General features: G+C 36.6%; 1 protein-coding gene across 3 annotated transcripts in view; it reads left to right on the forward strand.

Moving 5' to 3' along the window:
• fndc3a (fibronectin type III domain containing 3A) overlaps window positions 1-13504 on the forward strand; it is a 73704-nt gene that overhangs the window by 7160 nt on the left and 53040 nt on the right. For all 3 annotated transcript variants that reach the window (XM_051128620.1, XM_051128622.1, XM_051128625.1), the window contains exon 2: window positions 7073-7235. In XM_051128620.1, coding sequence (XP_050984577.1) covers window positions 7113-7235 — 123 coding nt within the window. In that variant the 5' untranslated portion in view covers window positions 7073-7112. The remainder of the gene's footprint in view (window positions 1-7072; window positions 7236-13504) is intronic.

Below are 13504 nucleotides of genomic sequence, written 5' to 3' on the forward strand. Positions count from 1 at the left end.
TTTTAAAGCACATCTTAGATGTGTATCCATCTTAGATGTGTGTCTGTCTTTTCTGAGTGTGATGCATCAACACCAACTAATTTACTGAGATTTGCTTGCAAGTCTGTACACCTTAGTAGCTAACGTATACATGGTCCATGGGCTTCATTCATGAAACATGAGCAGAATTATTTTTTTTTTGTAAATCGTTCTTAAAGCCATTCTGATATAAATTCAGATTCGTATTCATAAAAGTGTTTGTAATTTCAAAATGTTGGTACAATAAAATGTTTGCTAATATAGATAATCTTTAAGCTATTGAGGTTAAACTTATTTGGATTGCTGTCTGTAGTTGAGGGGCTTAAGCAAGCAGCTTCAGCATAACCTCTTATATAACCCCAGGGGCTACTAGGGCTTGGAAAATAAGTATGAATGGCAAGATACTTAAATTATATTAGTGGAGTTGAAGAGATATAGGGATGCTGAAACGGCTGATGCTGGAGCAAGATTTACAAATTACAAGTCCAAAGAACCAAAAATTAATTGGTTAAAAATAAGTTAATGGAGAAAATTGTAGTTTGTCGTTGTAATTCACGGGTGGGGGTTATGCTAATTGGGAATGACACACAAGCGTGGCAATTAATCAAAAAATGTATCATCACATTGCTTATACTGTTAAGATGCCATCAATCACAAGGGTTGATTCAAAATTTTAAAAGTCAGTGTCAGTGTGAGTTTTAACTCAATATACGCCGCTGTTTATTGGCTTTTTGCTTGTATTTAGTAGGACAGTAAAGGGCTGACAGAAAGGCACTGGGTGAAGAGAGGGGGCAGGATCAGCAAAAGGACCTCCAGACGGAAATTGAGCTCAGATTGCCGCACGCACAGTTGTGCTATGTTGGCACACTAACCGCGAGGCTATCGGTAATTTAGGAAATTAATATTTTAGTCAGAAATGATGCATACAGTTAATCAAAAGTGACTCTGAAGACAAATGATACAGCATATTTCAGTTTCAAATTAATGAATTAAAATTTTCCATTAATCAAATTAAATGAATCCTAAAAAAAAAATAAAATAAAATGTACCATGGTTTTAAGAGAATTTTGCAGCATAATTTTTTTTTTTTTTTCATGATGAATACCAAATCAGCGAGCTAGAATAATTTCTGAAGGATCATGTGACACCAAAGACTGGAATAATAGTAATTACTGCTGAAAATGGTTACTTTAAATTTTAAATTGTGTACTAGCTTTATTTTTCAGCAAATAAATGCAGCTTTTTTGAGAGGTAGTGTATCTATAGAAAAAAGAAATATAATAAGTAATGCAATGGCAGGTATTTGAAGTGTTTCTAAATTAAATAGATTGCCTCTGGTTTAATTTAATTATTCAAGTTTTCAACAGTTCAGTTCTATATAAAAACCTGTTTGAAGGTTTCACCAAAAACCTGATAAATTAACAATGCAAGTAAGTTTCAGTAAGCTGAAGTCAGTGTTAATGTATTGCATGGCATAACCTTAGGTCTCAGAACATTGCATTCTTTCTCGCTGTCTTTTTTTTTTGGCTGCATTTATTAAGAGATTTCTGATGATAACATACTTGGCAGGTATTTTTTTTATTCCTTACTATGAAACATCAACTCTTGGTTGAAGCAGAATCAGAAAGGCCACAGAAACTTTGGAAGTTCCTTGCTCTCTCTGACACACTAAACTGGATTTTCCCTTCTGAGCCTCACATAATGACATTTTTTACTTGTTAGACCTGATGTTTGAATTAAAGGAACAGTCCACTTTATATTTAATAATCAAGGAACTTTGCTACCGTACCATGGGTGCAGCAGGTGCAATGATATTATACAGCATCTGAAAGTGACCGGCACGAAGTTTGTGTAGATGCAGCTGGCAGTTGACAGCTGCGTAATATCATTGCGCCTGGTGCACCCATGGAACGAAATGAGAAGATAGTTCCTATCCATATCGACCTAGAAAATCGCAACTTTTCTTTTTTTTTGTCCATATTTGTACACGGTGTAACTACAGAAGAGTCAAGTTTAAAGTAAAAAATATCGAAACTCTTTGGTCATTTTTGAGCAAGATGCTAACGGTCTAATCGGATTCAATGATCTATGCTAAGCTATGCTGAAAGTGCTACCCAGAGATCGGCTGAATGGATTTGAAAATGATAAAACTCAACTGTTTAACTCTAGGGGAGCTGGAAAATGAGCCTATTTTTTTAAAAAAAGTGGAGTGTTCCTTTAAAGCTTGGTAAATGAACAAATATTGATTAGTAACTTATTAGTAGTGTTTGCTAAGATGAACATTGAGCTAAAGTAATTTACTTAGAGTAATTTACTATAACCCTATTAATCTTTTGAATGAATCTCGTCCAACACACACGTCTTGCATTGGACATTAATTATACTTCAAATTGTATGGCTTGTTGAGGTGTGCTATTTCTTTTAGAAGCCACTTAGGATTTTCACTCAAAGCTCAAAAAATATGTATATATTTTTTTTAAATAATATTTTGTTCTGTTTAAGTCCATGTAAGATTTCCATCCATTTGAACACAAAATAAGCCGTTCACTTTATTAGAAGTCAGCGTACCATCAAAGTGATTTTTAAATTAATATTTCAAGGTGAAAAAATCTTTCATACTTTCATGCTTTAAATACCCAATAGCTAGGTTTATGTGTTTTTCATTTATAAATCCAATATGTTTCAGTCTCATACATTTTGATTTACTCAATATTGCTTGTTCCACTGCTACCCATTACCTTAACCATGTTCGTAAAAAAAACTAACAGAAAATTAAACGGAAAATGAATGATTCTAAATTCTAAATTCTGAATTCTAATTTAAATAAATGCATTTTGAAGATGTTATTTAAATGAAATCAAATATGTGCAAATTAGTTAATAATAAACTCCTTTTTTGAGTGCAGAAGTCATTTATAACGGATAAGCATCAAATTAGGTTTATTAGTTTATGCTAAGACTGGAAGACTCCAACTGGATGGAAATTTTACAGTATATGCAGTTCAAATACATAAATATTACATTCAAGCCTAAATATTTTTTGGAGTGCATATAGCAACATTCAGGCAGCTACCTACAATGCCCTAGCTAGGTGGAAATTTTTTCAGATAAGCAACACTTAAATTTTCTTTAGAAAGTGTAAAAATCTGGTTTGTCATTGTTAATTTCCCCTAGAAATTTCCTGCTGTTTCCCCTTTAGGCATTGATGACAAACAGTGCTATGCACAGAAATTGTTTTTTGTATGTAATAGTGACTGAATCAAATAAGTGCTGTAGTCTAATCTCTGAAGTCATCCCCTCCTCCCCCACATTTCCTGCTAACGATACACCATCATTCGTCATTTTCAGGTACTATCAAATCACATTAAGAGCTCTCTTTTGTGTTCTTAGATGGGTTGGAAGTATTCCTCACGTAATCACTTGAAACAATTACAGTTCCAGTGAATGTAAGAGCCCGTCATTCAACCCCCCCCAGTCTTCTCGTTACACCTCTTAATAGGAAGCCGTCACCTCCAGTGTCTGACCTTTTGCCCCTCCTAGAACAGATTTGCACCCTTAGGCCACGCTCCACTGTTGCCGTCATCCGCTCTCTTGCTGAGAGGAGGAATTAGACCACAGAAAGCACTCAACTGTAGTGCTCAGAGAGAGTGAGCACTGACTTCCACCTTCTTCTCTTTTTTTTTGGCCTCCTGCTGTGGCCTCCCTCATATTATGGTGTTGCAGTTTCAAAATAGCAGGTTTACAACTAAAAAGAAACAGTACGTTGTTTCCCGTTTTCTTTGTTACTCAACAGTTGTGCACTGGAATTACCTGACTGTTAAATCAGTGGAGCTTCAAAGATGTTCTAAGGTTGTAGCGGTTTCTGAATTTCACTACTCTGATACCAGTACCAGATTGCTGATGTTAAGTTCAGTAGCTAAAGAATAACTAAAAGTAAAATGTATAAATAAAGGCTGTTTAACTTAATACATTTTTTAAAAATTTATTTAATTACCTTAAATTTATTTAAAGATCATTTAAAGTAATTCTTGTATTAAAGGAGAAAAGTGTTACTTACACATTAAAGAACAGTAGCTTTAGAAAGAAATATTGTAATTCAACATTATTACCAGTCCATGTGGCCAAAACCTTGTTTTCAGAAGCTGCATCTGAAGTGGCTTTTAGGGCTGGCAAACAATTAATCGCAATAAATCGCTTACAAAATACAAGTTTGAGTTTGCCTAATATATGTGTGTGTACTGTTTGTAATTATTATGTATATATAAATAAAAGCACATTAAATGCGGCTAAAGTAAATGGGCTAGTCACTCCACAGAGAGAAGAGAGGGGCGGGGCGAGCAGAGCTCATTAACATTTAAAGCAAACTCGACCAGAACAGGATGAATTTTGCAGAGCTGATTTTGGCAAGGTAAAAAGGGTGTTGTTTTGCACTACCATTGAGAATTTTTAACCAAAGTATGTTATAGACCTTTCATTAAGACCCTAAAGAATCATATCAACCTGTGGAAAATGGGCACCTGATGACCCCTTTAACAAGTAATTAATTTAATAAATAAATTAGTTAATTTTAAAGTAACTACATTTATAAAAAAAAAAAATGAAACAGAATCAATATTATTATTATTATTTTTTTTGTTAATAAAATAATTATAAAAGTGGACTTTTCAAAATCACTAACAGTCCACCACGATACTTGAGTGCTAATGGTGTTCACCAGAGTTGCTGTGCGGTTGCTAAGGTGGTTGTTAGTGCATTGTTACTGAAGTGTCTTGAGTGGTTGTTTACTAAGTTAAAGAGAACAGTGCCAAGTTTCTGTGATTCTTGACTCTAGATATGGCACTGGTTTCACCTTCATTTAAAGTCTATGGGATTTTCTGTCCTTTTTAACATGCCAGGCAAGAACTGGAAGTCTGATTGGAAGGAGAAACAAAAATGCTTCTGATGTTTTAAGGTTCAATACCACATTTTAGTGATGACTTGAAAGGAAAGTGGCAAACATGTTGTGCACTAGGTCCAACTGAATTAAACCTGTAACACCGTTAATACCTGACCGGCAGGCACAGCTGCTGCATTTGCCCATATTTCTAAAGCCTGTGTCTGCTGAAAAGTGCTTTAAGTCTTAGCAGGATTCGTCTTATTGAGCCTCACCCCCATAACCTGACTTTGTGTGTGGGTTTAAGTAGGCTACTGGCTAACAGATTAGGCTGATCGCTGTGGCTGGCGAGAACGCATGCGCTAGATACTAATGAGCTTCAAGGACACATGTCATTTCCTCCTTATTACCTTCTGCTTGTGACTCATTGCGAGCTTGATACATAGGAGAGAGAGAGCGTGCTCACACTGGGCCGTACTCCATACTATGAGTTGATTAGTTCATTTGAATTCGTTTCAGAGTATGTGCGTGTGGACGTGGCAGGGAACAAATGGCGCATTTTCATTCCTCTGCTGCGTGGCACCCAGACAGGTCAAACAGTCCCTGAATACAATGAATGGGGCTTAAAATAGGTTATATTTTCTCTTACGCACAATTCTAAAATAAGAAAGAAGTGGCGAAAAACATCTCTAGCCTCTTGCGTTTGACGTCCCACTCTATGCTCTAAACCATGACTGACCCTGAGAAGACAATACAGTTTTCTGAACTGCCTGACTGTTAAAGCTAAGTACGAGGGCACAAATTAGTCAATGGAAATATTTTTATTGTTCTTCCCCCGTAAAGCTATGAATGTGTAAACTCAACAGTGAAATTAAAAGTCAAGCCTTAAAGATGTCCATACCACTGTGGGTGTAAGGTTAAAAATGACCTCATGAGCACAGGAAATTATTCTCTCATGCTAATGAGAGGCTCATGCTTGGAAACATAATTTAAATGACTCTCCACAATAAACTTTATATAGCACTTTGTCACTTTTATTTATAGGAAACATACACTGGTGTTCAGATGTTTGAGGTCAGTAAGATTTAGTTTTTTGACCTTTATTTATAAAGCGCTTTTTACAATACAGATCGTGTTAAAGCAACGCTCAACTTTTTACACTCAATTTTTTAGGTTAAAATCAGCTCATCATTGATTCAGTTATGTCATCGTTCAGTTCAAATAATATCTGTGCGATCAAGTTGACAATATTGCCAGAAATTAAGTGTCCCAACTAAGCAATCAAGAGGCGACAGTGGCAAGGAACCAAGATTCCATCGTAAACTTGAGAAGAGTTAATACTTTAGGATTACTTTACCTACACTTCAGGACTGTTAAAAATTAATAGTGATTAAAAAGTGAGAGTAAAGACTTTGATACTAAAAAAGTGTATTTCAAATAAAGGCCATTTGTTTGAACTTTTTATTCATCAAAGAATCCATAAAAACATGTATCATGGTTTCCCAAAAAATTATTAGGCAGCACATCTGTTTTCGACATCAGTATCATCATAAGAATGATTTCTGAAGTATAATGTGACACTGAAGTAATGGCTATTTAAAAATCAGCTTTGCCTGCACAGAAATAAATTGCTTTTAAAATATTTAAAATAAATCAATGAAAATATATTTTTTAAAAAATCAAATAAATTAATGTTAAAATAGAAAAATATGATTATATTTTAACAGTATTTTACAGTGTTTTTACTATCTTTTTGATCAAATAAATTCACCCTTGGTGAGTGTAAAAGCCCAACAGAATTTTCACCATGTGCAAATTGTATGTTTGATCTCTTAAAGTAGCATCAGACCTCTGCCCAATAAGTTACATGATTTAAATGATCATTTAGCATAAATGTGCAAGAAAAAATAGGTGCTGAAAATTAGGAGTGAGTTCTTAAAATCTGCCAAATGTGTCATTAATCAAAAATAATGGAGGTTGTACAAACCAAAATGTGTTCTGTGTTAGTATAGCTTTACACAAAGTTTAATACTTTGTCTATATCTATTTAAATTATTATATTTAAGTTTCAACATTGTAATATTTGAAATATACGTACACGTATGCAGTCATTGTTGCGATTCTGAATGAGTGGTTGTTAATGGTGGAAGAGAAGTATTGATTGAATCCTTTGTGGTTTCAGGAGCAAGCAGTGCCTCTTCTGTAGTGTGGATGAGGGAGTCATGGCTGACCACACCTCCCCACTGGATTCCGGCCAGTTGCTCAGCCCAGACATCCCAATGCTCAACTCCCCGCCTCCCCCGCCGCACCCGCCCAACATTGTTAACGGAGATGGACCACAGCAGGTAGGATAAATCAGCATAACTACTTCATGCTTACTTCTGTGTTCTATGTTAAGTCCTTAAGCTATGTTCTGCAGAAAAAGCAATTTTCTACCCATACTGCTGAAGTTCTGCTGAAATAATGTCTCATGTATATCAGCGTCTCATAGATATATGTCAATATTAATATATTTTAGATTTTGTACTAAACCATGCAAAATGGCATGCTGGTACTTTGTGCCCTGGGAATTACAAATAATTTACTCTAAAATAACTTTGCAGCTTCCAACTTTGATGGTCAAAAATACATGAGCCTCTTTTAAGACTACAGAATTACTTTTGCGGTAGCTTCAGCTTCAACAGTCAAGAAACTAAGTAATTATCCAAATACATTTAATCCAAAATACATAGAGCATAGAGCAGTATCAGCAAAAACAGATTCAGCAGTTCAGAAAGACCTTTGAGAGTCATGACAAATATAAAAAGCTTATATTTGGTGTCCATAGTATTTCATTCTCCATCAGATGGGAGTAAAATAATAATGAAGCAGATTACAAGGTGGTGCATAATTTAAATAGGTTTATTAAACAACTCCTGATCAAACAGCACCAGTTTAATACACACTTGCTCTTCCTACACTCTTTTCAAGTCTCCTGTCTTCTGTCGTTACCTAATATTACATGGGTTCTTCTCATTATTTCCTAAAATCATCAACTAATAAGTAATGTAACCAACATCCAACAAAATAAAAAGAAAAGGAATATAATTTAAATAAAATATTTAAATATACAATATTTAGGTTTTATGATTAATTCATAAAATTATAAATACGTTACTACTACTACTACTACTGCTACTACTAATAACAAAAATGGCAAAAGAATAAATATGAAAAACTGTGACCCCAGGGATTTCCAAATGGACAGGGAACTGCAGAGCATTCATGAGCTGATGAAAAGCCAGTAATTAAACCATAAAATAAAAATGTACAATTAAAATATTTTATTTAAAGTAAAATTTAATTTAGTCTGGATTTAGGCTAAATTTAGCCTGTGTTTACACTGTCAATTTACATGCAAGTAGCTCAGCTCCTTAGAAAACCTTAAATAATAAATACCAATATCGGCTGGAGTTAAGATGACATGGAAAATGTAATCAGTGTCTGCTGTAAATATTCTGATCAGAACTATTTACGTCACACAAGGATGGTGCATGAAACAAAGGGAAATTAAAAATGCATGCATGTAAGATCGTTGTGATATTCATGATGGTGCTGACTTTCATAATAAAAAAAAAAAAAATTAGTATTCATTATACGAGTATATCCTTATATCCTTAGTATTCATTGTTTGCTATTTTATTTAGGCCTATTTATGTATTTTTGGTCACTGCACTGCAACTCTTCTTGTCATATTAGTATGCTTAAAGTGTTATTATACGTAGATGAGAAGTGGCGTAATTCCCAAAGTGTCAGAATCAGCTCTTGTGGCTGTGTTCAGTTCTTACGTCACTGACCCTGACCCACCACGGAGACGTGTTATAGTGGGAGTAAAGGTCACAGAGAGGAGCTGTCCATCCATCGGTGCCCCTTAAAACTATCATGGCAAGAGTCAGTGGCTGTGACGAGGCTGGATGCCACCGCTGTCACTTTCACAGACCTCATGCTGATTTCAGTTTCACCGTTCCCAACATACTGATCCATTTTTACCTTGTTTGAATGCGTCATATATTTTGGCGTGTGTGTTTTTCTTCTTATTAAGATTTTCAGTCCATTTTATTGGTAATTAACATAAATTGCAATGAGTAATTGCACTCTTATGTACACTTGTGGCTTGGCAAATTATAGTGCTCCCAGATAAGTGTTAACCACTGTTTCAGACTGTTTGAAATATAAACAGTCAAGTCTAAAGAATATTGGAAGTTGAGGATATTTTACTCATCAACCATGTGTAGTGGAGGTCTATCTAGGCTCGGCATGGCTGTGTTGTTATTAGCGTGCTGTTGACTTCTCAGCTCCCTGCAGCAATCACCTGACAAGCCAGTCCCAATCATTCTTATGCTCCGCTGAGCACTTAAAGAGGCAGAAAATGCATACGCACCGTCCCCTGCTCCAATCTTCCATTCTTATGACCCTTTTTATCCCCATTCATTTTTATCACCTCCTGCTCACTTCATTCATAAAACCACAGGTTGTGGAAGTGCATTGCCAAGCAAACTCATTTGTAGAAATGGCTTCCGTAGAGCGTGGAATCCGTATGATGCCTTTTGCTTTTTTTAAGCCTTATCCTCCTTTTCCTGCTGTCTAGACAGTGGAAAGCAAGGTTAGAATGCAAACGCTTTATTCCGTTAGGGAACAGGTAGATGTTGTCTGTCAAGATCCAGATATGCAAGAGATAGCATGATGGGTTTCATGTCACGCCTCTACAGCTGTGCAAGAATACAAATTAATCTTTACTGGTGTGAAAAGCTGGGACTAGCTCAGTGTTAATTACCACGCATGCGTGTGCCTGGCTCAATGTTTGTTTGTGCCCTTGGCATTTCTCTTCATATGTGGCCTTTTACGCCTACAGCTAATCACGACCGTGGCGCCTCTCCAGGTGTGCGTTTGATGTTTGCAACAGGGAGAGCTCAAGGTAAAGCAAGTGTAACTTTTGGTGTTAGCTGGTCTGTGTGTCAGAGGACATGTGCTTGTGTAAGAGAGACTGGGTAAACGTGAGAATACGAAACTGACGGCAGGAGTTTTCTGCAGACCTGAAGGAGCCCTGAGTCCCCTTGACCCAGACCGAGTGACACATCCTGGTGAAGACAGTAGTGACAATGTGCCGTGATGACTTATGCCTCTGACCTGACCTTTCCCATCGCACTCTCACTCAGCAACCGGGTTCTTTCCTCCCTCTTCCTGTGTGCCGCGTAGCACTTGTACATTTGACATCGCAGTTGAAACGAGGGAAGCTAAATATCAGTGTGGCATCCTCCTGGTAACACCATTGCTGCTCTTTCATGAAAGCAAAGTGGAGTGCGTGCACAATGATTCACACTTTCTATTCATTTCTCCCTCCTGCCTCGTCGCTCAGACTACGCCACCTATATCTCTCCTCTGCTCTCTTCTCTACTCCCTGCCGTCCTGCCTGCTTGTTTGTCTGTCTGTGCTAGAACCAGGACAAGATGAATCAGGCTGTTGTTTATCAATACTGACTAATAGTCCAGGTGCCCAGCTGTTCTCTTCATTGTAAAGATTTGGTGGAACCCTACTTCCTCCCTCCTCCCAGCAGCCGTCTGTAAGCACTGACGTCTGGCCTTTTACGCTTTCATTTATTTGCCTTTTCCTCCCTCCTGCCTCGGGTCATTTCAGGTTTTTATGTGGTCTTCAAACACTTTGGTTTTTATGTGCACAAGGCTTTTTGAAGCAGCAGTCAGGCTTACCTTAAGAGCAAAGTCTCTAAGCAGGGTAGAATGGGCCCCTCTGCAGGAAGTCTGTGCTGGATAAGAGCAGAGTGATGTTAGTTGTGCCGAAAAGCCCCTCGTATAAATGGCTCTAAATCGACCAGAAAGCACTGATATGTTTTTGATTCACTTTCCATTTGATCTTGCACACTCTTTCTCATTAACATTGTACTTGCTGCAGAGGAAAACAACCAGGAAGGCGAAGCAAAAGCTTCTTTTGCATGAAGCTAACAAAATGTGTACTTTTATTGATTCATAAATGCATTTAGGGCTGTTCCAATACATTCAGATCTTGATATATGTTGTTTGATTTTTTTTTTTTTTTTTTTTATTTATTTATTTTTTCTTTGTTTATTTGTACATTCACCACATTTACCCTATAGTTCAGTTTGTAAAGAAATAAATAAGGGAATAACTCTGAAACTGAGATTTCCCGGGCAGCGTTAATTGTACGAATCACCATCTTGGACAAAACGGAATCATGCCTGAGAGATGATGAAACTGATTCCAAAGTTTTTGTTTCTCTTCTTTTTCTTTTATTCTTGATCCAGTTACAGAATCACTATGCATCCCAGTGTGTATCATAGTTTGCTTTACCCAAACTTAAACTCCATTTTATTTGTGAATGCATTAGTCTATGTAATTAAACGGCTTTTTAGCACACAAGAAATGACCCCACTATGATGTGGATAATGAGGCTCTTTTTTTATTGAGTGCGTCAGTTGGGTGATATGAAAGCGAGTAACCCCCACCCCACCGCTCTGCTTAACGCCATCCTGCCATGAGGAGGTGGACAGAAGACGCACAGCTGGGCCTAAGGCCAGAGCTGGGGGTGGATTCATGTGTAGTGGCCGTGATACCACGCAGTGCCTGAGTTACGGCCGTTCATCGAGCCGTGCCCTCTGAAACCATAAAATGGCTGAACCAAACATTAATCTTTCCCTTTGTCCCCACATGTTACTCCTCCCTGTGCTCATTGGTGAACTAAGCAATGTTTCCATAGCAATGAGTTTCTGTCTTTCTCTCTCCCTCTCTCTAGTGGGTGTCTCACTTATCACCTAATAGGAGAGAAAATGGACAATTCTTTGTAGAGCTGACAAAGTCATCTCAAGTAACCGTCTCCCATTCACTGTTGTGGAGCAGAATTCTCACTCTTGTCAGCACCATCATGTAAAAGGAGTTTGATCAATAGGTTGAGGTTGCTTTCACATAATGACTCTGTACACTACAGCTTCTCTCCCATTCACATGGGTGTGCAGCTTCACCTACCTGTGTGTCATAAAATACAAATTGCAGATTTGATGCTAGCAGGTTTCTTGTTCGGGGCAATATATTCTATGTGATCATTCAAAAGTTGTCACAGTTTTGCATTTTTCTTTTACTACTGATAAAAAACTGCTTTTGTGAGAGCTTTTCTGCTTTACATTTACATTCACTCTTTTAGCAGACACTTTTATTCAAACCTTTATTTTCTCATTTATAATAAAGCAGTAATAAAGCTCTCTAAATGACTTTTTTCTATAGATAATCACCCATAATTACTTTTCAACAATGACTTCAGCTGATTACCATCGCATTCCTCACTGACACCTTTATTCGAACTGACAATATTTAGCAGAAGCATCTGTGTAGGGGAGTGCAGGACACAAAGTAACACTTTTTGAATTTCATAGTTTGTGTAAATCCACGTGGGGTTCAGAGTAAATTTTTATTTTTATTTTTATCCATATTAATTTTACACTTGTCTAGTACATATGTCGCTTTGTTTCATAAATACAGTGTATATGTTTTTAGTTATTTACCTCAAAAGAATGGAAGTGAACTGTGACAACATTGTAACATGTGAGGGGCACATTGTAACATGATGATATGACAGCTTAAAATGTTATCTGATTTAATAAAAGAAATATATACAAGAAAAACTAAAATATTTTGTCAGTAAAATACAATTATTATCTTTTTCAAAGAAAAAAAAAGGCATTTTTTTTAGGAATTAAAAAATAATCTAGTTAGTGAACACATTGCAAGCATGCTCAGGACTGCTCTGATCGCAAGACACAGTATAGTTCAAAACATTGTGGGCAAGTAGATGAAACACATTCAGACATTCAGAGATGCACTCCCCTCCCTCCACACACAGCTCGCACAGAACATGAAACAACACGTAAATGAGCTAAAATGCTTTACATTTCTTGAAATAATAATTTCTGAACTTTTAACATCAATTGTCAGTCTTCATTCACCTGTTTCTTGTGATTTCTCATTAAAACTCATGAAAGTAAATGGTGTAAATTACATCACTAATGTCATAGAATATAGTTCTAATAATAGCGGGCTACATTGTAATGCAGTATTACAACGTTCCCCATCTGTGCGACTAGTTAGGGTCTTCGGCTAGTTAGCGAAGCATTAAAAAAAACTATGTGAACTGAAAAGGATTGGCAGATCAACATTTTTAATGAGTACTAAAAACTGAAATGAAAAATTTACTTCAGCCATAAATTTAGATTTTGAAGATTTTTGAATTTTGGCACACTTTTTTCCTCTTTATAGGTTTGATATGCCAACTAGTAAATACCGTAAATTTGGTTATGCTAACGTGTGGAAATATTTAAACCATGTGTGTTACAACTAGCCCTGTGTTAGTTTGTGCCCTGCGGTCCCCTACCACATTGGGCTTGAGGAGATCAAGTCAAGGAAGGAGGAAGGAAATGCCAACTAATTGCATCACCCACTCTTAACAAAGGCACTGTCAAGAGGACCATCACCTTCAGTAACCATCAGTCATATTGATGTCTTAAGGCTCTTTGGTATGTAAATCAATATTTCCTACAGTGTCACTGTAAGGC

Source organism: Labeo rohita, chromosome 15 (assembly GCF_022985175.1).
Source record: "Labeo rohita strain BAU-BD-2019 chromosome 15, IGBB_LRoh.1.0, whole genome shotgun sequence".
Classification (NCBI taxonomy): domain Eukaryota; kingdom Metazoa; phylum Chordata; class Actinopteri; order Cypriniformes; family Cyprinidae; genus Labeo; species Labeo rohita.